At 39.3% G+C, this 26,528-nt stretch overlaps 1 protein-coding gene across 3 annotated transcripts in view; it reads right to left on the minus strand.

Moving 5' to 3' along the window:
* LOC135217107 (uncharacterized) overlaps positions 1-24,856 on the minus strand; it is a 172,532-nt gene extending 147,676 nt beyond the window's left edge. Inside the window, exons 1-11 of one of the 3 annotated variants that reach the window (XM_064252799.1) lie at positions 24,729-24,840; positions 22,660-22,944; positions 22,292-22,422; positions 18,753-21,044; positions 18,466-18,565; positions 18,105-18,166; positions 16,860-16,989; positions 11,641-11,784; positions 9,832-9,975; positions 8,554-8,712; positions 7,047-7,182 (exon numbers count right to left, since the gene is read on the minus strand). In XM_064252799.1, the coding sequence (XP_064108869.1) occupies positions 7,047-7,182; positions 8,554-8,712; positions 9,832-9,975; positions 11,641-11,784; positions 16,860-16,989; positions 18,105-18,166; positions 18,466-18,565; positions 18,753-21,044; positions 22,292-22,422; positions 22,660-22,666 (3,305 nt within the window). In that variant the 5' untranslated portion in view covers positions 22,667-22,944; positions 24,729-24,840. Of the gene's footprint in view, positions 1-7,046; positions 7,183-8,553; positions 8,713-9,831; positions 9,976-11,640; positions 11,785-16,859; positions 16,990-18,104; positions 18,167-18,465; positions 18,566-18,752; positions 21,045-22,291; positions 22,423-22,659; positions 22,945-24,728 lie in introns of all 3 variants that reach the window. The other 2 variants (XM_064252801.1, XM_064252802.1) reach the window with 2 other exon arrangements.
* Between the last annotated feature and the right edge of the window lie 1,672 nt (positions 24,857-26,528).

Here is a 26,528-nt window from a genome sequence, read left to right on the forward strand (position 1 = left end):
TTCGTTAAGAAGGAACAATAAACCGACCTCTTCTTCACGATCCCGGCCCCATAAAGGGAGGCGATTTCACTCGCTCCGTCTCTTACCGACTTGTCCATACAAGACAAAACACACATAAGATCTTCTGGCGAAATTGACTCTGGCACTTCAATTTTCTTGGCTAGGACTCCCAACGACCAATCAAGGAAGTTAAATACTTCTAGCACTCTAAACATACCTTTGAGCAAATGATCCAATTCATTCATTGCCCAAGTCGTCTTAGCAGAGTTAAGGGCAGTTTCTCCTTGTCGAATCTACCAGTGCCGAAAAATCCGAATCAGCCGAAGACGGTAGACGCAATCCTAAGGGCTCTCCTGTTTCGACCTACACAGAAACCAGCGCGTCCTGATAACTTTCGAAGGAGGAAAAGCGAACATCGTTTTCCCCGCTTCTTCTTTGGAAGCCATCCAGGAACCAAAACTCCTCAGTGCCTTCTTCATAGAAAGAGTTGGCTTCATCCTCACACAAGAAGAACTCTTCGCTGTCTTCGCCGTTTGAAAAAAGTGAGTGAGGAGAAGGAGGAGCCGTAGGCGTAAGGGAATCCCCAAAAACTTGTAAAAGTAGCTCTGTAAGCTTCTGTAAGAAGAGACAGCAGCAGAAGTGTTCGGTTCCTCAATCCGAACCTTCTAGGACGTCTTGTCGAGGCAATGAGCGCGGAAGATCCTTAGGTGACGAAGGGATCCTAGCAGGAGTTGAGCGAGAGGTTGGAGAACGCCCTCTCTTAGAAGAGTTCACATCCACTGGAGAACGATGAGAAGATCTGGGAAGTCTACGATGAGACTCCCTCTTCGAGGTATACGGAATCTCAGCGAAGGAGAGGTAGGGCTCCTACTCCGAGAATCCTCGGAAACATCCACAGGGCGCTTACGAGGAGGCGAGCGCCTACTATACTCTATGCGCCTATCCTGAGGCGAGCGGCTGCCAGGAGAAGAGCGCCTATCGAGAGCAGAGCGCTTGCGCGGCTCTCCATACCTGTCCAGTTGCGTACGATCAACGGAAGTCCGACTGGAAGGCGAAATGCGCCTACTAGGAGAAGGCTGCTTGCAAGACTCTTGACGTCTAACAAGAGGGTAACATTCAGGAGAAGGGCGCTTCAAAACTAACGAGCGCCTACTTGGAGAAGGGCGCTTCCGGGATTCCTGGTGCCTACCAAGAGACAAACGGTCAGGAGAAGTGCGCCTAGAAGCGGGAGAGCGCCTACACGGAGAAGGGCGCTTGAAAGACTCTTGTTGTCTGCCCCTAGGAGAATAATCAGGAGTATGACGCCTTAAAAGAGACGAGCGCCTACTAGGAGATCTATGTGCAGTAGGCTCTTGGCGCCTACCTTGCGGGGAGCGGCTAACAGTAGGCCGTCTATCATGCACACGACTCCTACCAGACTCTAGATGCCTGTCAGGAGAGAAGTCACGATCCGACACTCGAGGAGAGTGACATCTGGAAGAAGAACGCCTACTTGTATAAGGGCGCCCTTCTAGAATCTTGAGGCTGCTGAGGAGAAGTTTCACGCGAGGGAGTTGAAGAAAACGCGTGATGAGCAGGTGCAGTGCGCTTACCGAAAGCGGGAATCCAATCTGGAGAAAAAAACTTCTTTCTCCATAGAGCGTCCTACCGATGTTTGGCGTCTTGAAATCGAAAGAGAGCCACGGCGAGCGAGTGGGCGCTCACGCGACGAGCGGAGGGCGCTCACTCGAGCGAGGGCGCTCACGCGAGCCCCCACCTTCATACGAAACCTCCCCATATGAAGGAGAACGATCCTCTGAAGAGCGGCGCCTAGATCTCTTGATCGGAAGAGAAACGTCCTTCTTCCTACGTGATCTAACTGCTAGAGAGTCTGCTAGCGCCGTGATCTGAGCTTGAAGTCCCGCGAGTACTCTCGTAGGAGAATCTTCTTGTTCTTCCTCGGAAGCAGGCGCTGAGCGCTGAGCGCGAGAAGAAGAACGATCACAGGATTTCTTGGGTTTCTTCGCCTCCACCGACGATTCTTCCGGGAAAACCTCCGGACTAGAAGCCAAAGGACTGCAGGGAGCCTTCCAAGCCCTCTTCAACGGGCGCGACGCATCCGGGGAGTTCCAACCTCTCTTCGGAGAGGGAGACGACGAAGAGGAGAAGCATTTGGCGTAGGAGCTCCTTCTTGTAGCGATCCGAGGCAGCCTGGGAGCGTACTTCAGGATCTGCCGAGGGGACGCCTGACCGGTGGGGGCTCTCCCTAGCCCTCCTGCGGCTTTCGACTTTCCTACTCCACTGGAACTGGGAGTCTGGAAGAGGTCTAGGCCTAGAGGCACTAAGGAGCCAGTCAGACGCACCCTCCACAACACTGGGGACACTGCACTGATCACTAACACTCTCCTTACCTTCCAACTGACGAATCTTCTGATCCATAGAACGATTCTTGGCTTTCAGAGCTGCCGCCTCCGAAGGCGAATCTTCGGCTTCGGTGCGGGGAGCCGGGGCTGCAACTTGGGAAGAAGGTTCTAATTCTACGTTAGTACTATTAGGATCCACATCCAACTTACTCATTCTAGATCTGCTAGAACTTCTAGAGGAAGCCTTACGCACTCTATCACGTTCCAACTTCCTAACATAAGAAGAGAGAGCCTTATATTCTTCTTCATTCAATCCCTTACATTCATTACAAGGGTTAGCAAAAGCACATTCATTCCCCCTGCATTTCATGCAAACCGTGTGGGGGTCTACCGAAGCTTTCGGCAACCTCACCTTACATCCTTCATTCACGCAAACCCTAAACAAAACCGAAGTTTTAACTACCGATTCTAGATCAGACATCGTTAAAGAAAATCAAACTCAAATCAAACCGGTCCACAATCAGCGTATGCCAAGCAAAAGCAAAGCGAATACGTCACCAAAAGAAGTCCAAATTAACTCCAGGCAAGCGAGAATCGAAAAAACTATCGAGAGGAACCGACAACAGTTGTTATCGTTCCCGCGACAGAGAAAAATCTGACAAGCTTACGGGAGTGGTTCGTACATCCGCCACCCAGCGGCGGGTAAGGTAGACCACCTGACCTACCTGTCGCGTGTGCCGCGAGATTTGAAATTCTGTCGGGAACGTCGGAGACTATAGCTAAGTATATATCTGTCAGGGAAGTTCATGTACAAAAATGCCTTTTAGAATGTGATCTATTTCATTCATTGCCCACGTAGTTTTGGCCGAATTCAAAGCTGATCTTCTAGTGGCGTCTACTAGTGCCGAAAAATCTGCGTCAGCTGAAGACAGAAGGCCCAGTCCCAAGGGTTCTCCTGTCTCATACCAAAATCCTGTCCGTCCTGAAAGCTTCGACGGAGGGAAGGCAAACATAGTTTTCCCCGCTTCTTCTTTAGTACGCATCCATGAACCGAAACTCTTGAGCGCTTTTCTTCCATAAAAAGTGAGGTCGGTTTCATTCTCACACACGAAGATCCTTTCGTTGCTTTCGCTGTGGAGAACAACGAGTGTGGAGAAGGAGGAGCAGTAGGGCTCAAAGACTCTCCAAACTCCTGAAGGAGAAGCTCTGTGAGCTTCTTGTACGAAGAAACTGTTGCTGATGTATTAGTTTCTTTCTCAGAGGCTTCCTGGTCTTCTTGAAGAGGAGAACGAGGATGAGGATCCTTATGAGAATCCTTAGATGATTTCCTAGCTGGGGTACAGTGCGATGAAGGAGACAAACGTCTTGAATGAGGAGAAGATTCCAAAGTAGAGAGGCGTACAGGAGAACGACGAGTCGTAAAAGAAGGACGCTTATCCGAAAATTCTTGTCTAATCTCGCATTCCTTCCTAAACGCAGACAAACTCTTAACAGCAAAAGAGGAAGGACTCCTTTCCCTAGAAAGACCACGTCTATCCCTAGGGAAACTACGAGAGGGAGAGCGCCTACTAAAATCCTGGCGCCGATCGTGAGGAGAGCGGCTACTAGGCGCCGAGCGCCTATCTGTCACAGGGCGCTTAGGGGAATCCTGGCGCCTACCAAGCGGCGAAACATGCTAAAAATAGGGCGCCTATCAGGAGCAGGGCGCTTGAGAGGCTCTTGATGCCTACGAAGCGGAGAGCGGCTGCTATGCTCCGAGCGCTTAAACGGAACAGGGCGTTCGACGAGATCTTGGTCCTTACCAAGGGGAGAACGTCTGTAAGGCTCCGAGCGCCTAACAGAAGCAGGGCGCTTGAGGCGTTCTTGACTTCTAGCAAGAGGAGACCGATCAGGAGTAGGGAGTCTCGAGAACGAAGAGCGCCTACTAGGAGAACGAAGCAAACGAGGATCAAGGCGTCTTTCTCCAGGAGAATAGCTACTAAAAGAAGGACGCTTACCAGGAGCAGGGCTCCTACTAGACTCTTGAGTCTTACAGGGGAGGAGCGAACTCCATGCGATGAGCGCCTACCAGTCAACGTTATCCGACGCCCGACGAACTAGTAGTCGGAAGGAGAAGTGCGCCTACTTTCAGAAGGGCATTCCCTAGGTTCTCTGAGAAGGTGAGGAGAAGAAAGATGAGACGGAGACGACGAAATAAGTCTTCTATGACCTGAGCGACTCTCTCTTCTTGCACGAACTCTAGAAGAAGGAGAAACAGAAGGGGCTGAGCGTCTACCCGAGGAAGGAATCCGATCTGGGGATATATCTTCATAGTCCAAGGAGCGCCTATCCGACGAATGGCGTCTCGACACCTCCGAGCGGGAGTGGTGTTCCCCTCGTGAAATGTTACGATGTGTAGAAGTATCCTCAAAAGAAGGAGATCGCCGATTACAAGGAGAGCGCTCTTCCGACAAAACGCGCCTCGATCTCTTGATAGGGAGAGACAAATCCTTCCTTCTACGCGATCTCGATGCCAAGGAGTCCGCCAAGGCTGTGATCTGAGCTTGTAGGACCCGCTAGCACTCGAGAAGGAGAGTCCCCAGGATCTTCTTCCGAAGCAAGCTCAGCGCGAGGAGCGGGGAGAAGGAGGGCGATCACTGGATCTCCTAGGCTTCTTTGCTTGCAAGGAAGCTACATCAGAAAAGTCTTCTGGGCTGGACGCTAACGTACTGAAGGGAGCCTCCGCAGCCCTCTTCAACGGGCGTGACGCCTCCTTAGAGCTCCAACCACACTTCGGCGAAGGAGAAGAGGATGACGAAAAACACTGACGAAGAATATTCTTCTTCTTACGATCCAAGGCAGCCTGGGAGCGAACTTCAGGATCTGCCGAGGGGACGCCTGACCGGTGGGGGCTCTCCCTAGCCCTCCTGCGGCTTTCGACTTTCCTCCTCCACTGGCACTGGGAGTCTGGAAGAGGTCTAGGCCTGGAGGCACTAAGGAGCCGGTCAGACGCACCCTCCACATCACTGGGTACACTGCACTTATCATCACTGACACTCTTACCTTGATCAGTACGAAGATTCTTGTCTTCCTTAGAACACAAGGAAGCTTTTGAGGCCGCCGCCTCCGAAGACGAATCTACGGCTTCGGTGCGGGGAGCAGGAGCTGAGACCTGGGAGGAAGGTTTTAAAACTACATTAATGTTAGTTTCATTCTCACTCATTCTCGACCTGCTCGAACTCCTTGAAGAAGCTTTACGTACCCTATCCCTTTCAAGTTTCCTAATATAAGAAGAAAGAGCCTTATATTCATCTTCGTTCAAAACCTCACACTCTTGACACAGGTTACTAAACGAACATTCATTCCCCCTACATTTAACACAGAAAGTGTGAGGGTCAACCGCAGCTTTCGGTAACCTCACCTTACATCCATCGGTCAAACATACTCTAAACAAAACCGGAGTTTTGGAAACAGAATCAAAATCAGACATTCTACAGGAAAATCCAGCGCAAAGTCAATAACGGTCCACAATCAGCGTATGCCAAGCCAAAATAGAGCGAATACGTCACCAAAATGTCCAAATCAATCTCCAGGCAAGCGAGAAATGAAGAATATATCGGAATGAAATGACAACAGTTGTTATCGCTTCAGCGACAGAAAAAAATCTGGCTGGAGAGATAGATTGGTTCATACGCCCGCCACCCAGCGGCGGGTAAGGTAGACCACCTGACCTACCTGTCGCATGTGCCGCGAGATTTGAAATTCTGTCGGAACGTCGGAGACTATAGCTAAGTATATATCTGGCAGGGAAGTTCATGTACAAAAAGACAAATTAAATTTGAAATAAATGCTAATGTTCATCATGGATCAGAACTGTCCTATGTTATTTATCACAGAAATGAAGGAAGCTACAAAAGTGGACAAATGGAGTACACTGAAAGCTTTTATATGCAGATGGCTTAATCTTAACTGCAAAATCAGAGGAAATGACTAAAAATGCTGAAAACATGAAAGAATACAAAGAAGAGAAGATTAAAAATCACAAGTAAGCACAACGAAAACAATCCTTAAGGTAATTAAAAACAATTGCATAAAAAAAGTAGTCTAAAAAGTGCCCACATGGATGAAATTGGAAAGGTGTAGAACTCTGTACTCTATTTAATCTAGCAGATATGGCCACAAAATGCAGAAGTGAAAATTATAAGATGGCATCACAAGATACTTGGAAGTACATTGGAAGGCAGGCCTCAGACAAGATAGAACATTTATTCCATCGTAACGACGCTAAACTAGGCAGGTACTGAGAAGACTGAAAGAAAAAGGGCGCCTACGTATACATAAGCACAAAAATATGGCAAGATGACATATAAGCAGGAATATCTCATTAGTCAAGAGATTTAAATTCATTTTATGTACTATATAAGGGCTGAATTTTACAACTGACATGGATCAATAAAAAAAATGATGATTTTCAATATCCTAACACAATGCAAAGATTATAGCCACAAAACTTGGGGGAGATTATAGTACAAATGGAGAAGCTTTGGAGTGGTGATGTGCTGTCCAGAGGCTAGAAAACAGATAGAAATCTCAATGTCTGGGCTTTTTGGCAAAAGGATGCCAAGAAGAGAGGAACAGTTGAAAAAAGTAAGCAGGAGGACAAAGTTGAAGAGGGCACAAGAATGCAGAGATAACTCTGACATAATAACAGACTAAATAACTTACCCAACTTTCAATTCAGCACGAGGTGGGATGTCGGTGGTTGTGAGAAAATAAAGAGCCTCCTCTATCTGCACAACTGCACAATTTTGCTCTAGGTAAGTTGTAGCTCTACGTACAAATCTCATCCAATTTGAGCAATCTGTAAATTATATTAACTACTATATTCACACAAACAGTATAGTAATCTATACCTAAGTTATATAGTATTCTTAGTTCTTCATTGGACGAGTGGGTTGTGTACCTGCCTATCAATTCGATAGCCCGAGTTCGCTCCCTGCTGCTGCCAATGCAGAACCAGAGGAATTTATTTCAGGTGATCAGAAATTCATTTTTTGATATAATGTGGTTTGGATCCCACAATAAGCTCTAGCTCCCACTGTTAAGTAACCTATTGGTTCCTAGCTATGTAAGAGAGCTGTTAATCAACTCAGAGGTCTGGTTAAACTATGATATACATTATGCATATATAGTATTCCTAAACTTGTGATACATTTATGATCGCATTTTCCCCCTTATTTTATCTTTTTTTTTTTCTATAAATTTTTAACCCAATTGACTTCATTCTGAATTCTGTACTTCAAGCTAAAGAATGAAAAGATGGGTATGAAAAGTCCTCAACTTCCTCCACATAAAAACATAAAAGTAATAATGTTAACTTCCAATACTTGTCATTTTATATCTTACATAACAAAACTATCAGATTTTTAAATGTCTTGAATTTATTTTTTTATAATGCAAAACATCGGCTTTCAAAACAAAGTAATTTTTCACTGAAACCAATATACACTCATTCGTGGCCTCCATGTCCCCAGATGTGAATCGTGATGTCTTTAAAAAGGTAATCACAGTAGATAATAGGACTGTTCAAGTATGTTCACCTGCGATACTTCCGTCAGTATCAACTATCAACCTCACTTTTTTGTGTAATAAGAAAGTAAACGAGAGAAATTTTGTGTAATAAGAATCCGACCCACAGAAGACTTTGCATAATAAAACTGTTACCTAGTAAAAGCAAGGGGATAAAAGGTAGGCACTTCTTAAATGACTGATGGGTTTGTATGAGAAAAATGTTTTATGCTACACAATCTCGATTGGTTCATACTAAACCCATCAATTAGACAGAGTAATAAAACTTCTGTGTCTATGCAAAGATGTAAAAGATCCAATGAACCAACTGGGAAAAGAATAGGTCAATTAAGTATTCAGAATATTTTTATTGGTTACTAAATGTAGCTGAACACCTACAGTGTAAAGTACAGAGTACTTTACCCAGACACATTTCAAAATTGGTGCATAGATCAACTAATTCTGAAATACTGCACCACTTAAGAATGCACAAGGACTGAATAAAGATGATCAGGAAGAGAAAGAAGAGTGTATCATATTTTCTGCCACTGCTATAACTGACAGTCCCAGTAAGTTTAATCCCATCCCCTTTAGCATTACAGTTACAATTTAGCATTACAGTTACAAAAGGAACATATCTTTTCCAAATAAAAAATAACCTTACCTTCATCAGAAGTATCCACAAGAAGTAAACTTTCATCTTTCTGAAGTGTAAAAGCGCCAAGATGGAAATCTTCCTCATTTGAACTCTCCACCAACATCCCTTCAAGAGGTCCAAATCTTGTTCTTTTTGGAATTGCTTTACGAACAAACACACCATGCTCTGCCAAAATGAAAACAAGTCATAACATTTTTTCCAAACATCAAATATTTATCTAGACATTCAAATTATCTTTTTAAAAATAACCAAACCTCAAACACAGAAGAAATCTATCATAACTAGCATCACAAGATTCTCCTAATATGAGTAGGAATGCAGAAAATGTCAATTACCATAACTTTCTAAAATAAAAGGAGATGACATGAAAGAAGCATATATTTTTGTCATGAATGAACATGAAAATTCATATCTAATGTGCCCTTAGTGTTTTAATATTTATATTTACCATTCAGTTCAACCTAACCAGCCCAAGAAGAGCCTTTATTAGGCTCAGAGGTCTAGATAAACTAATCCTTTATATAATAATAATAATCAGTTATACCTTACACTTTTTCAATGAAATAATTATTTAGGATCTACTCTTCTACTTAATGTAACTAGTAGATGTGTCCCATCTATTAATTCATGAATTTCCTCTATTTTTCCACCTCATTGTCTTCCTTCTATTTAAAGCATGATAGGTGCACTTATTTTGCTCAACTCATACTCCTTTTTTAATTAAGGAGTAGATGATAAGGTGATGAGGTTCACAATTTTACAAGCACATAACACCACATAAGACAGAACTACCAAGACATGGTGCATTAAGTGTTAAGTTTTAAACATTTGGTCAACAAAGAAAGGGTTTGTACCTTTGATATTTCCACTACTCTTGGAAATGTTAGCATGTGAACTCCTTTTCATTAATTGCTTTCCATAAGGTAATTTCTTTTTAGCTTCAGAAATAAACAACTTTACCTTAATTCTAGGTCATTTTGTCTTTCTCACCAATGCCGAGGGAGTTATACGCAACAACATTTAAACCTTTCAGATTTGCAATAACACTATTTGATAAATGATCTGTTGGTGCTGAAGGGCTGGGGAAGCATGCAATATTTTTATCTCCTACATATGACTATAATATTTCTACTGCTCAATACGTATATGAAAATAAAATGAAGGAAATACATTTTTACAGAACCAAAATTAATTTGCAATACTACTAGTCTATTCTAGCTCAATGAAAACTGCTCTAGTGCTTTTCATAATAATAGTGTTTGTGGACATAATTTTCCCACTTACCCTCTGTAAACGGAACTTTGCGGATGACAAGATGCTGCGCTGGAAGTGAAGCCCACGCTCGAGTCTTCACAGGTTTATCACATATGGTCTGTATGCGATAGTGCATACAGTCTTGGGAGGACTTCGGATCACAGCTTATACAATCTAATAAAAAAAAATATTTTTAGAAAAAACAAAATGCCTTCAATCATTTACAAAGACCTTGCTGTGCTTCTCATCCCCATGATTTACAGTTTTTTCTTAGATGACATATTTTATTATTTTATTTCTATAAGGTTTTAAATGTTCAATAACCTTTTAAAACACTTCACCGGTGTGTAGTTTTATTCTTTGGTATGTTACATGTGTTTAACGAGTTTTTGCTTTTCACACCTATTTCCATTGGTACCTGCCAACATTACATAGAGTTCTCAACATGTTCATTTTCTAAACAATTCACTTAGTATCCTTGCCTTAATTGCCTTTTATGCTGAGTTTTTCTATTTGTGTACAGTAATTTTGTCCTAGCTTAGTCCTCTTTCGAGATTATAATCTTTTCTCCCCAGCAAATTTATTAAAATGTCAAGAAACTCCCTTTTTAAAGATTTTAAACATAAATATATATCACATATTTAAAAGCACAAATTTTCAAAATCTTTTGTATAAACAGCAAAATATACTTTTATATGTATAGATAGTCAATTTTGTTTTTGTTCTGCTCACATAACTGTTGATTTATATACACTGTAAGCCTCTAAACCAGCTTAATTTAGGGCCTATGCTTGTTTCACACCTAAAAAAATTATCAAATACACAGAATAAAATTCTTAAAACAATTCTCTGATGCTTTCTGATTTGTTTATGGCATTAAAACTTATTTACACTTTGTACACACCCTATAGCCTAAAAAGATTTTACCCTGTAAGTAATGCTAACCTGCAATCACATGATTCTATCTACATGAAAGTTGCATACAGTTAAAATAAAAATGATGTTGAACCTTTAACAAATTTGTGTACAGTCCAACCTCTTAAATCCAGGACTCTTGGGACAAGGCCACGGCTGGCTGGACGACAGAAAATCCCAGAATACAGAATACACCCCTAAAAAATTAAGCCCTTATGTAAACATAGTGTAGCCTATTTGCTGACTTAGCCTACTACTTGGCTAGGTTCTGATAACCCTTTTTATAATTTTACTACACACACATATATTCAATTTATTATTTTATAACTCATATATTTTCACTTTATTATTCTATAACTCATATATTTTATATCCTTGGACTCTTTCTTCATACCGTATAATTTTCTTTAAAATAGTGTACTTATATAACACATTTAGCCTACATTCCCGAGTAAGCCTAGGCGTAAATCAACTATTTTAACTTTTCTCAGAATCCACAGAATACTGCTGTTTTTTATCTTCATAATTATCATCATTTATTTTGATTGCAGAGGGTAATGAGATGACAAAAATAAAGAACGAATTTTGGCAAGAACTCAGTGCATTTAAATGTTGCTATCAAAAAAGTAAAAAAGCTCACTGCAATCTATTGAGGAAAATGAGCACTAAACATTCACTAACTAAAGGGGAAGGACAGAAAACCTTTCTTGCATAGACAAAGTTTTACACTTGTGGTTCTTACCTCTAGTATCATCTGATCTCATGGGTGGCATATCAAATGGGTAAATATACAGCAATATTAAATGTATGATCAAGACCGTATCACCCAAATTGCTGGTCAGCACCCAAGATAAAAACTAAATACATAGTTCTTTGAAAAAATTACTTAAGGTAAGTGTCTTAATAAAATTTCACACAACTCACCTTCTATATCACAAGATTTATCAGTTACTAACTGATGAGAAGATAGTGAGTTCCATCCTCTTGTTTTGATTGTTCTATCTGACATTCCCTGAATGTGATGATGAGGACATTCCATACTATCCATCTGCTCACATTCACCACACCCTATAAGATATTGTAACAATAGTCATTCAAACTTGCATAAGCCAAAAACTGTGATATAAAATCATAAAAGCAATATATTATTCTTTTCATAAATACAAATTCTTCATATACATACACAAAGCCTTACATTCGTGATTTGTCTGGGCACTGCATATTTTGTCTAAATGATAGTAGAATTAAGGAGTGTTCCTGTGCTGCGATACCTGAATCTTCCAATACCTATGAGTCATCTGCTTTTTGTCATAGTTTTTATCATGTTTCATTTTGTTGTGATTTTCATCAAAAAAAAAAGCAGGCCACCCAGTACACACTTGCCAGGTACATTCTGGGGAAGAGGAATGTGGTAGGCTACAAGCTAAGTCATCTGAGTCAAGTTCTAGGTACAGAGTGGTCTCTGCACCAGGACATAGTGTAGAGGCTATTCCACCTATGGGGAAGACCCATGTTAGAACTCTTCACTACTCACTTCAACATTAAGCTACAGGTCTATTGCTAAGTGGTCCCAGATCTGTTTGCTGTAGCAGAGGATGCCCTTCAGCATCCTTGGGACAATCTGGAAGTGTATGCCTCCCCTCTGTTCTGCTTGATCCGTCATGTCCTTAACAGAGTGATGGAGTCCAAGAATCTCAGGATGACCATAGTAGCTCCTTTGTGGCCTGAAGCAGAGTGGTTTCCAGGTCTTCTATCTCTTCTTTCTCCCAACATCATGTGGAGAGGTACCATCAATCGGTTGGGTCCGTATCTCTTCACAGCTGGAGACTGTCCAGTATCTATTGTGAGTGAGAGGTTTTTCTCACAGGAGATCTTCGTTAACCGTTACCACGGTAAGTGGGCCATCTACTGTGATTGGTGTCACTGACGGGGTTTCTCTCCACTTAGAACTTCTGTGCAACAGATAGTGGACTTTCTAATCTTTCTCAGAACAGAGAAATGACTTTCTGTGTCCACAATCAAAGGCTACAGAGCTGCCTTGGGATTAGTTCTACATCTGAAAGACGTGGACATCTCTTCATCCTGGGAGATCGCTATGTTGTTCTGATTAGTCTCACTCAAGCTCCATTCGAGATTCATCGTTCGTCAGAGAACTGACTTTGAAAACAGTTTTCCTTCTGGCTTTGGCTTCCTCGAGGTGAGTTGGAGAGCTAAATGGTCTAGATTATGACATAAAACGCACCAGGAGTTAGGGGTTCGTAGCTTTCGAATTTGTCCCAGAATTCCTCAGTCCACAATGACAGATTTGCCTCTTTTATTTTCATTCCTTCCCTGTAGAAATTTTTTAACAATGATCCTCAAGAGTTACTACTTTGTCCCGTCAGAGCACTGCATTGTTACCTAAAAAGGACTCGCCACCTAAGACCTAGGTGTTATAGACATTTGTTAGCACAGACATATTCAAGAAAAAAAAAAAAAGTGTATGAGAATGCCATTTCATTTTGACTATGTGAGGTGATTAGGCAAGCTTACTACTCCTCATCGTTAAGTTCTCTCAACAATACTGGGCTTGCAAGAACATATAAGATCAGAGGAATTAGTTCCTCCCTGGCATTTAAGAAGAACTTGTCTGTTCATAGGATTCTGATTGCTGATTCCTGGCTCTGGCAAACCATATGCACTTCCTTCTACCTCAAGGATATTACCCGCAGGTACTTGGACACTTTTTCCTTGGGTCCGGTGATGGCTGCCCACCAAGTTGTGCAGTTTATTTAGTGCCCATGGCAGGACAGTTTGTATCTTGTCTAAGATGACTGTGTAAAAGAGAATGAGTGAGATGATTGGTCTCTTTTCTTTCCCTTTTTTCATTCCTGAGGGCGGGTTGAGGAATAAACACATCATACGCTGGAACTGGCTTGATGCAGGCAAGTGTCGACAGCCATACAGTCATAGCACTTTTTCTTTCCATACAACATACAAATCTGCTTCTCAGTAGCCTATACTCCTCTCTCCAGCATGGGGAGAGAGGAGTGGTGACAAACCCTTTGCTAGTGGCGACAATGGTTTGTTACTTGAACAGATATAGTTCTCTTTATCTTCCATGTTTGCAATGAATCTTGACATTTTACATAGTACTTACTCACAGTGGACTGAGTTTTAGATACCCATGTATCTAACATCTCAGTGGATTACCTACTCCTCTTCAGAACTCTCATTTCTAAGAAGAGTGGTCAGGTGTGCCAAACCTCTAGTCGGTTTGGGATTCTCATACCTCCTTCCAAATGAGAGTCAATCCTATTGTTAAGACCGAAGGTTTGTTATGCCTATGAAAGAATGATAATTTTTTAATTAATTTGTATTTTTCATAGCTAACAAACCTGAGGTCTGACCACTGACTACCCCCAACCTCTCTAGCTGCCCCTCTTGTAATCCAGGTTTAGAAGAAAGACTAAATGTGTCCCAGGGTTCAAGTGTGGTCACTGACCATCTTCCATCTCATCTACGCTTTAGATGCCAGATACCACAGATTCCTTGCATATACAATTTGATTGTTTTTAACTGGTTTCCAGCTGGTGCCAGAAGATTTATCCTATTGCTAAGACATCAGGCTTGTTAACTATGAAAAATACAAAGTAATTAAAAAAAAAAAATTTTCATGTTTGTATCTTAAGATCCCTTTTTGCACCAAACTCTCCGTGTAGAATCTCACACACACTTCTGCAGTCATGTAACAGCTTGAATGAGACATCATCAGCAATGGGCACTATGGCAAATGAAAGGAGCCTAGTTTGTAAAGAGAGACCTTTGATTTGATAGAATTTGCAAAAATCCAGATCCAGCAGAGCCCATGAACAAGTGCGTTGGCAAATGAGTTACCAGTATACGAATTCCTTGCCAAGTTGGTGAAGATAACAGAACTGCAAGTTTCCTCCAGGACAAATATCTAATGTAGATGAGACCAGTCTTTTATCAGGTGAAAATGCCTGACTGCTCATTTATACCAAAAGAAGAAAAGGCTATGACAACTTAATGGTTGCAAAATATTGGATGACTCTTGCATTGGGAGGAATTGCGATGGTGACTGTATATGTTAAAACCCAGACTAGTGCATCATGCGGGGAATTCTTGAGCATTGAAGAGCATCACCTAAGCCTTCCCTCTCTCCCAGTTATGTGAAAGGGCATCCCCTCTCAAGATCCTTTTTATTTTAGATAATGCTCTCAACATCCCAGAAAACCTGTCAATTGTCCTCTGAATGTGACTGTTGTTGAATTACTTATGTTTACACAAGTAACATAAAACCCTCACGATTTGTCCTTAAACAGCAAAGGTACCTGGTAGAACAATAATGACTTAATGCATATTGAATGAAATACCAAAATTAGGCCAAAGGTCAAGTGCTGGAATCTATGAGGTCATTCAATGATGAAAGGGAAACAAAGAAAACTTTGAAAGGTGTAACTGCTGGAAAACCTCACAGATAAACTACTAATCAACTATTAGGAGAGGGCGGAAAGTATAATGGAAGAAAGAAAATATGAACAGAGGCACAATAAAGGAGTGAAAGCGGTTGCAGCTAGGGCCGGAGGGACGCTGCAAAGAACCTTAAGTAATGCCTACAGTGGACTGCGTGAGGTACTGACAGTACTACCCCCCATGGGGTTGATGCACATTGACTATGGTTTAAAGTTACTTGATAATAGTTACTATTACATAGGTGATAAATAAAAGCCCCTTATTAACACTATGAAGATACCATGGCTGGTATAAATTGCTACTTTAAATAAGAGTTACCATACAATATGGCAGTGACTAATAAGAAGAGTGATAAAAGATTTTTTGGCCGATACAGAATTAGAGTCATCATATTCAGTTTCACATTCTACTTCATCATTTTGAATACTCCATTTTATTAGTGCAACTGGCATAGAATGTTGCAACTTGCAAAGTATGTAATATTTTCCCTGCACATCTTGTATATTGAGTAAAGGACCCACAGTGTTTTGTGTTTATGTCCAAACATCTGAGAGTCGGGTATTTTACACAACACCAAAACCAGTTGCTCAAAGCCTCAAGGTTGATCATGTGCACTTGACCTGTACAGTACTGTGAATTTATTGAATATCACACTGAAAGCACAATTAATTCTAAATAAATAGTTTCTTAATATAAATGAAAGCACTCAAATTTAAGATAGAAAACTTCTTAAGTGAATGGAAATGAAGACTGACAATCCTGCTCAATTAAAACATAATCTAGTGGCAAGATGCATCAGCACTACATACTCTTCTGCCTGTTGTGCAAAACAATGCAGTGCCTAGATTTCTGGAGACTATGAATAATGGGTTTGTTACATTACAAATGTTAAAAAATAAGTTTATGACCCTTACACATGCACATTCCAAGTACATAATTTATATGAAAAATTATTTTACAATTATTTACAATGCAACTAAGTTTAATCATCAGCATAATAGCCTAGTTCAAAATAAATTTCATAACACTATATTGAGGAATAAAAGAAATGTATGACTGAGAAAAATTGAAAAAACTATCACCAGTTACTTTTTCCTGAAAGCTACTTAATTTGAATGGCAGAAAGATTAAATATGTAACCTCCAGCATCTAAATTACGGTGTCTACATATGAACTTTGTGGTGCAATAAATTAAAGGCAGTAGTACTAACAGCAACCTAAACATATCTTGAGTAATACCCATTTTCAAGGCTATCTTCAATGCAACTACTATGGTAAGAGATCAATGACATCATTAGCACAAAATTATTTAAAATGGGCAACACTGGCTATAAAGAGGAAAGTGGATATTTAATTAGTTTCTATTATTAACTTTGTAATAAGTCTGGCCCCTTTGAATAGGACTAAATCTTTTGTCAACTTTAATTAAACTTAATTACCACTAACCGACATTTCAGTGCACTCACCAAAAATGACACAAAAAGTAGACTATGTCACACAAAACCATTACTGTTAGATGATTAGATTATTAGTTAAATCTTTAATATCTACTATACCCAAAACACTTACTGGCAAATTCTGGTTATCTGAGTTAAGTATTTTGACGTTACACTATTTGTTAATATTAATAAACAAATGAAGTCCAGAATTTGGAGATTTCAACTTACAAAAATTTGCCTCTACATATGCCTCTACACTTTTATCAGTTTCACCCTTCTCTTTTAGCTGTCCCTCTGAATGACTCTTCTCAAAAGGAAGACTTTGCAAGTTCTGATCCATGCCATCAGTCTGCAAGATCTGAAAAAAAAGATAAAAAGAAGTCTTAAAACATTAAAAAAAATGCCAGGAATAAATTACAAAAAAGACAAGGCAAATAAACACTCCAGAAAAATAAAGGGGGCATGTATCAAGTAATCACAGTACATGTACTATTCAAAACCTCCACCAAGTATCTAGATATTTTTGTTTTTCACAGAAGAACTGTGTTATAGGTTCAGCAGGTAAGATAATTTCGAATTTACCCCACAATTGCATGAAAAACTTCGTGTATCTACAAATCCTATTATAACTAACATTTTCTTATAGTACTAAAAATTGCACTGGAATAAATAACAGACTTTATTACAATGATAGTAGCAATCAAGATTTAATAAATGGCAGGTTTTATAAACTATGTTAAAAAAAAAAATCAAACTTATTGTTACATTACAGCAGGGGATCTCTAACCAAATCCTAACGAAGATCAAAAGGACACTAAAAGGTGGCATCAACCAGCCTAGCCTAGCAATACTCAATAGTGAATGCAGATGAATGTAAGAATTAACTGGTATGGAATTTCTATGATTTCAAGATGAATGGAAGAAGTTGCTCGTATGGATCACAGAACTTGAGGGTTATATATATTACCAAAAATTTAATTTCAAGTCAAAACCTATTTTGGCTGTGTGTGTGTGTGTGTGTGTGTGTGTGTATGTATGTATGTATGTATGTATGTATGTATGTATGTATGTATGTATAGTATGTATGTATGTATGTATATATATATATATATATATATATATATATATGTATATGTATGTATGTATATATATATATATATATATATATATATATATATATATATATATTATATATATATATATAATGTATGCATGTATGTATGTATTGTGTATGTAGTATGGTTATATGATATATATATATTATATTGTTATAATGTATGTATTATTTATGTTATATTGTATGTTATATATATGTATATGTATTATATGTATGATATATATATATATAATATATATGATGTATATATATAGGGTATATATATACATATATATATATATATTATATATAATATATATATATATAGACACATATATATGAATGATGTAACTGAAAGTACAGTGAAAATATCAAACCTGATCTGAATCGGTAAGTTGTGAAATGTGGTGGTCAGCTTCATCTCCATCTGAGGGTTTGCCTGCAAACAATTACAAAATTACAACAGAAAACAAAAAAATATTTGAAAAATATCCATCACGAAGATACAAATCCAAGTGAAAATCTAGTTTCTGCAGATGTAAAATGTACTGTAGATATGAGTGGATTTAAACACTATCAGTGACAAAATTATATGCCAACGTAACTATATGCAGTGTACGTACATCACTGGATTCAAACTATCAGTAGCAAAATTATACACCAATGTAACCATAAATATAATGCAACATATGATCATTTCATAAGCAACAATATTTTCACGTATGTTAGTGTACATACCAAGTGTCAATGTACCAGGGAGAGAGTCACCATTTGTTGAAACCATCATTAACAGGGCTCCATCACTAGTCTCATCTCCACCACCAACCAAAAGAGAAACCTTGAAAGAAGACACCAACATTAGAATCAATTAGTTTTAAAACATAAACAGCTTTTGATAATTAGTGAGGGGCAACATAAGATATCTATAAAAAGTATATTTTGTTATTGTATTTTCATAGCATCATATGCAACAAATATACATGATTACAATTGACAATATGTACAGAGTTACAATTGCTACATACTTGATCTGGCTGAAGATGCTGTGTTATTGCATGCTGTTGTGAAGGTCCTTGAAGTGCCACAGATACTTCAACGTCAGATGATGCCAAATTCAAATTCAATGAAGAGCCCAGTGACCCACTAACCAACTGTTCACCATTTAGTAAGTGGTGTCCATGATCCTCTACACTCGAGAAACCTCCATGATTCATGTTTCTTTCTGAATTTTCATCTTTGACTAATGACGTAGCACTAAGAGCATCACTACTCAATGAACTTTCATCATTCAATTCTAACACATACGATGAATGATGACTTAGTGGATCTATAGTCTGATTCTCACTTCTTACAGCAAGATTGTCACTACATACACTGCTGCTTCCTGTTACTAGTGGTTCGCAGGCTTCTGGTTCATCTTCATCCACTAGCTGATCAGTTCCCTCTGAAGTAGAGCATCCTGCCAGGCCTACACCGATGTCTAACAAGGGTAAATTGTTGCCTAATACCTCAACTGATGCATTTAAATGTTGTCTGCTAGAACCTGAAGGTTGACCTAAACCAAGACTTCTGGAAGATGGTACAGCTTGTCTACTGTTGGAGATTCTTGATGGGCCAGGTAAAGACACTCCACTTGGTCCTGGAATGGCTAAAGGATCAGAGAGATATTCTCCGTTAGGAGGACTGTGAACACTTTGCTCACATTTCTCACCACCCACAGATGACAGATTAGCATCAAGAGAACTAGTTTGGAACTGACTTAATGAAAGAGATATCTGTTCCATAAAATGTTTAGTACTGGCTCTTCCACTAGAAAACATTCCTTGTGGGCTAACGAGCAATTCAACATCTTCGCTATCATCACTATTCTGTAATCCTACCTCTGAAGTGGATATCTCACCTTGCTCATCTGTCATAACAGGCAATGGTAACTGAGCACTGGCTGTCAGATCTTCATCTGATTCATCATCTGAAGCAGGTATCTGAGAATCCAAAATCCCTCTCCCACTTGTAGAATCAACAGTAGAGTCGAGAATGACAGCACAATCCAAACTCGGAGAAACAGGACTGCTAGGCCCAGAAACATCATTTCCTTGAAATTCAACTGGTGTTGGTGGTATTGAGTCAATATGGCCAGTGGAAGATGAAACAATGCAATTGTCAGTAGGAGTACTTGGTGATCGTAATGGAGACATGTGGCCACGAACATTACTGCTGCTGGCTTCACATCCTGAAACCATTCCATCTAATGCCTCTGCATCACTATCATGTAAATTAACGAGAGGATTTACAACACCAGACGGCCCTGGAGTTGGACTTAAGTGTAACCGTATATCAGAAGAATCATCTTCGGAACTATTATCATTTTCTTTGGATATGGGTGAGTGGGGCATATCTTTCAGTTTTGAAAGAAGCTGCAAAGGAAGAGTTAAACTCGGAAGACTACTACCTTGAGAATGAGAATGAACAACACTCCCTCCTACTTGGAGATCATTTTTCACATTCCTTGGCTCAAAATGAGTATTTAAACATTGTAACCCACTAGGTCCTGCTTTTGGCGATATCTGTACATTGCATGAACTTGGTTGTGTTATGAGTTTGGGCCCCTCTTCATGATTTTGTTGTGGTGATCTCTGGAGATTAGCTGAATTATGGTGAGACAATACCCGCAAACCACTTGGGCCAGGAACTTCATCACTGAGCACACTCTGACTTGGCTGAGATAATAAATGAGGACTCCTGGATTCATGAAATGATAGTCTGTCATGGTTTTGTGTACTGGGCTGTGTGATGGATATAAGTGAATTTCCACTTAATGCTAAACGTTTCTGCTTTGCCCATATGCTCTCAGCTGGAACATGAACTTGAGTATGTTCACTTTCTCTAACTGTTACACGAGGAGGCTCCCATTTAGGTTGTACACTAACTATTGAAGCAGGCGAAGAAAATAAACTGTTTGGTCCTGCCATGTTATTGGCTCTACTAGTGCTAACTGATGAGCATCCAGCTGAGCCTGAATGTCTGTGAGCCTCGGTTATTACTAAAGATCCACTAGCACTTGAGATACTGCTGGTAACTCCAACTGGAAGAGTAGCCAAAGAACTGGCATGAGATATATGGTCCAAAGGTGAACTCTGATGATCAATAGAGGCTCCAATTTCATCTATTGGGTTATTATAAGGTGGGGGAGGAGAGTATCGAGCGGCAGAAGAAAGGTTAGGGTCCAGAGGGCTGACACGGCGTTCACATTCCGCACTTGACGATGGCTGAGGAGACAGACTGCCAGAAAAGCCCCCTCCTAAACTCAAGTACCCAACCTGTTAAAAATGATTATTATTTTAACAATGACACTTTTAAATCTAAGCTACAAAACTTACAAAATGAGTGACAATGTAAAATTACGTCCCATAAACAATATCATTTCATATATGTGATATCTTAGGTATTCAATAACTTAGAACTATGCAAGTAAGCCTTGTTGACTTTCACAAGGCTCACCAAAAGGATGGAAGGTGAAAGTTACAGAAAAGTATAGTTAAGGACAGTCAAATACAAAGAGACTGAAAATATCAACATACTGTAACTGGGGTACTCTGCATTTCTAGGTTAGCTTTACCTATAAAATATTTATCCATTCTCTCAACAGATTAGTATAAAATTTCTATTTTATTTTATTTTGAGCCCTTGAAATCAATTGTTTGTTCTTCGTTAATACAATGGCATCACCTGCTAGCGTGATGCCATTTCAGGATTCTAAATAAAATAGTCAATGAAAGTAATTAGAAAATAATCAGAAATAAGTTCATATGATGATTTACTTGACACTGAGGCTGTGCCTATTCCTCATTGAGATCCACTACACATCAACATGGTCAGGTTCCAATGATCAATTCATTACTTTACATAAAAATTGATATTAACTGGATTTAGAGTCAATCTAATATTCAAGAACTGATTTTAAATTAGCATATCAGATTTCCATTATTCTTTATGAAATGGAAATTTTTTACATTTAATAGAATCTACAATATAATAAAGATGCCTTAAATGCTATCACATTAGTATAGCTCTACTGAATCTTCATGAAAGTTCTGCTGCCTGGAATTCATATTTCACTACATGGATTTCTCCCTGCATTCACAAGCCTTATACATACTGTAAACCTTAGTTTGTATTCACATACCTTTTACAGTAATTCTTTCTATTCATAAGATGCTTTAACATATGAAAGTGTAAAGGTAACAGAAGAATGCAGGATGCACATGCTAACTCATATACAAACTGAGAAAAACAAAAAAAATTCCAATTACTGTGATTAGTTTCTTTTTTTTTTTTATAAAAAAAAGTTTCTTTTATATAAACTAGTCCTATTAAATATTCTCCTATGTTTTGAATATCAAATACTCTAGAATATACAAATATTTTCTCATTTACTTTACGGTATTAATACATACATATGCAGTATATTTAAATGTGTATTATCTTGTGTCTATTAAGCTTACGTAATTCCATGGTAAACTGTAACATTTATCATACTGGGACTGCATTAAAGTATTCTACTAACTTGGTGCTGAAGAGGTCTGTGATTCCAAAGTTCACCATGATCCACATCATCTTCATCGGAATCTTGTGGAAGCTGACAGTTTCCTGATGACGACATCGCTGATCCACTCTGGCAGTTGCTGGACATCTTCTCTGCGACAGAGAATACACAAATGAGAACCTGTTCCTTAGAAATGTTGGAAATTTTAATTATCAGTACCAACACTTTTTGTCAAAAGAACTCAAATCACTTGAGTTAGGAGGGCTGCTCCGAAAAGAAAGTGTATGATAACTTTTTCACCTGTCATTACCAGCACATACTCGGAGATGAAGACTTACGCCAGATATGAATTCAAGCAAATAGTATAAAATAAAAAATATTGAACTTACTGTACATGTAATATCTTAAAGCGAAATCCAATACACAATCACTGGTGGTGATGAAGATAATATTGATGAAGTATCTGTTGCTATTTGTGGGAGTTGAGTCACATCAGGAGCCACATTTAGCCTATCTTTCTTATGCTGGGTGGTGCATCTTATGCCCAGTGCTCTTGAAGCTTCGGCAATTATAGTCTCTGTATGTATCATGGCATCCCACAGTTCTGGTTACAAGATTTGTTCCTTTCCTAACTTTGATTATTTACCTTTCAGTCTTTCAATTTTTTAATCTGGCTGTACATTAAATTTTCCTTATAAGTTACAAGAATTTTAGGTAGACCTAGGGTACTTATCCGCGGCGGCCTAGACTATGGCAGTTGCGGTTTTTCTATGCAGTTTTACCTACTGAACAAGATTTTTAAGTAATATTTATTCGGACGACTGTAATGAACCCCCAGGGGCCAGTGCTAAACACGGCAAAATGCATTGGATGCCCCAATCTCTAGTGGATGTCGTACCCGAGGTTATGTTCCTTGCAGTCCGTGCAGACTGCTTCTGTAGAAATACCGCATTTTAATTGAAGGTTTTCATCTATATTTTTCTCTAAATAAATCCCTACACCTGCCGAGATACATACTAAGCATGTACATTGCCTTTTAACATCATCTACCCTATATTCATCCTGACTATTAATATGGTAATAATCACACAAAATACAACAGTTGTTAATCACAAATCTACTTTAGTACAGTAAAAGGGAAGTGAGGTTCCTTGAATGGGTTTTTTGAATGGGAAAACCCATAAATAGAAACAGCATCCTAGTAAACATAAGGATGTAAAACACCTCAACATAACCAAGTAGTCATGGCAACTTTCGGGGAAAGAGACATCTCAGATAATTAATTGTAGGAGATTTTCTGCTGTATGATCTGTATTTAATCAAATGACCCATATTCTTTAGAGGACTGAATTTCAAGTCAATGGCCACTGTAAATAGGGTTCATCTTCTGAATAGGGTAAAAAACCGCATGGTACAGGGGTGGATCATGTACGATCAATGTGTACAACCCCAAAAAAAGTACATTATAACACGTCCTGACATCGGAGATGGGCATCAGACACGACTTGTTGTTGGTGAGAAACGGAGCTAAGGACCTCTACTCCGGTGTCAGGACGCATTATAATGTACTTTTCTTGAGGTTGTACACATTGATCGTACATGGTCCACCCCTGTAACATGCGGTTTTTTTACCCTAAATAGATGATAGCCCTCTTATCAATGCCATCAGGTACATTAAAGGAAATTGGTGACAATACCTAATTTTAAGCAAGGGAAACTAGCCTACTATGATTATAAAAAATACTGTACAGCCTTGAAGTATAGGCTACCTTAAGTAACCTTACTAGCTCAATTTGCCTACACGAACCCCAGGTGAAACTGAAACAAGACTAGCAAGTGAAACCTTGAAAAGGGTTGGCTAGACTGAGCTGCTTATCGAAAATGACCAAAGTTAAATCACTTCCATGTTTGCCTAGCCGAAATCACGTAAAGATATAACGTAGTGTACCAAGATCCCAGCAAATAAATTTGAACAAAGCAGACCATTCTTCCATTAAAAGTAGTATTGCAATTGCATGGGCGCATGATTTATGATTCTGAGATACGTGCATGAGACAACAGAATAATCTTTAGGGCATCCTTAATTTAGGCAACGAATACCCACAGGACGACTAAGACGTTTCCCAACATTTTCTCTTTCCGATACACGAAGCACAATAAGTTAGGAAGAAGGTCAATCATAAAGCTTTACTGGATGGGACCTGCATCTTTAACAGGGGAAACAATAATCTGGTTAGAAATAGATGTTGGTGGGCATTCATCCTCTCGTAACCATGGTCTCATAATAACTGCGAGGAGATCAAGTTTTGGGTCAAGTCCATTTTGCCCTGGTCGGGGGAAGACCCTTCACCAGACAGCAGCCATTTTGGAAACCGATTTCTCTGCTTTGACCACTTCTATTAACGTTACAAGGAAAAGTTGTGATGAAACATATGTGGAATACATCATTGAAACTCACCCCGAAGATAAAAACCACTCTTTCAAAATTTCAGGCGAATACACACACACACAAACGTCACTTTCTCCCCTCTTCGATTGGGGTGGACCTGTCTGACGTCACATAAAATTATTGGAACAAAACAAAGAAGAACAATTTCGTAAGATGTAAACATAACGCTTCGATAGTATCCACTCCCCAGAATTTTTCCACATCTTTATACCAAAGATAACACTGAATTAAAATGTACATCGGTGATCATTTACAAAATAATTCAATTCACCTTTTCTATAGAAAAACATAATACCAATTTTGCTTTCACATTTGGTTCCTCGTCTGGATGAGCGGCCTTAATTGCGAGTTGCGACAGTTTTTTGTGGAAGCGCTCATGATTCCCTTGTAATAACCTATAAAAAATATAACCCAATAGCACATCTCGCATATGTTTTTAGTTCCAGATCTTTGTATGTATGTGTGGGATGAGACTGCTAGTCCATGCCTTTTCTTTGACTCCCAGGTTAATTGCAGCTTTGACAATGGGTTCGTCTGGTTACAGGTCGGGATCCAATCATGGTCCTTTACTTACGTGAGCCTAATGCGTGGTCTACCATGGAACTACACCACCTTACTCTTTTCTGCATAACCATTTCCTTCGAACAGGACAGAAATTATTTGCGGCTAGCAAAATCGCAAAGGAATATAGCCTGCCAAAGTAAGTGAGAAAGGACTCGCCTTGGATCCAGGTTTAGCCTCATTGTGAGGTAACCTTCAGAGATTAAGTGTATTGCTGCAAACAGTTGTGGCTTTTAATGAGAACACTTACTGTCTTCATTATTAATGCCAGTTTGAGGCTACGCTCACCATATATACTGTGTGTGTGTGTGTCATTCAGTGGTAGAAAACGGGTTTTCTCCTCATAATAATCAAATTTGTTTTTCACTACCAAGTCTCGAATTCAACGTGAGTGATTGTTAAATCATATATAACTTCTGTGTGAATGTGATTTACACATGAGCAGCTTGATACATAAACAGAAGACTCATCAGCAGTGCATCGAACCTTCTACAAACACGGTGCCGTTCACCCATATCTTGCGTGTGCTTTCACTCTTCCTAGATAATAAAGCCTTTCCTTACCAATATTTATTTTGAAATTATAATCCTACGGTGTGTATGTATGTATGTATACATATCTATATATATACATCTAATCCTATGGTTTTATATATATATAATATCTATATATATATTATAAATATATATATATATATATATATATAGATATATATATATGTATATATAAAAGTTAATTATAAATTAAATTCGATAGGTGGGTTCATCTAGAAGTAGCTGCCCCCGTAGGAAGGTCTTTGCAGCGTCACTTCGCCCACTATAGCTGCAATTAACCTCTTTCATTCCTTTTGCTGTAACTCTGTTCATATTCTCTTTCTTCCAACTGACTCTTCACTCTCTTTAACCATTTTTTCATAGTGCAACCGCAAGGTTTTCCTCATGCTGAACCTTTCAAACTTTCTTTTTGTCAATTTCCTTTATAGAGCTAAATGACCTCATCGGCCCCAGCGCTTGGCCTTTCAACCCAAATTCTATAATCTATGCTATTCTATTCTAGAGGTATCTGCAATAACTGTCTCACTGAGGAAGTTTCACTATCCAATAACTGTCTCACTGAGGAAGTCTCACTATCCAATAACTGTCTCACCGAGGAAGTCTCACTGTCCAATAACTGTCTCACTGAGGAAGTCTCACTATCCAATAACTGTCTCACTGTGGAAGTCTCACTATCCAATAACTGTTTCACTGG

This window comes from Macrobrachium nipponense, chromosome 7 (assembly GCF_015104395.2).
Source record: "Macrobrachium nipponense isolate FS-2020 chromosome 7, ASM1510439v2, whole genome shotgun sequence".
NCBI lineage: Eukaryota > Metazoa > Arthropoda > Malacostraca > Decapoda > Palaemonidae > Macrobrachium > Macrobrachium nipponense.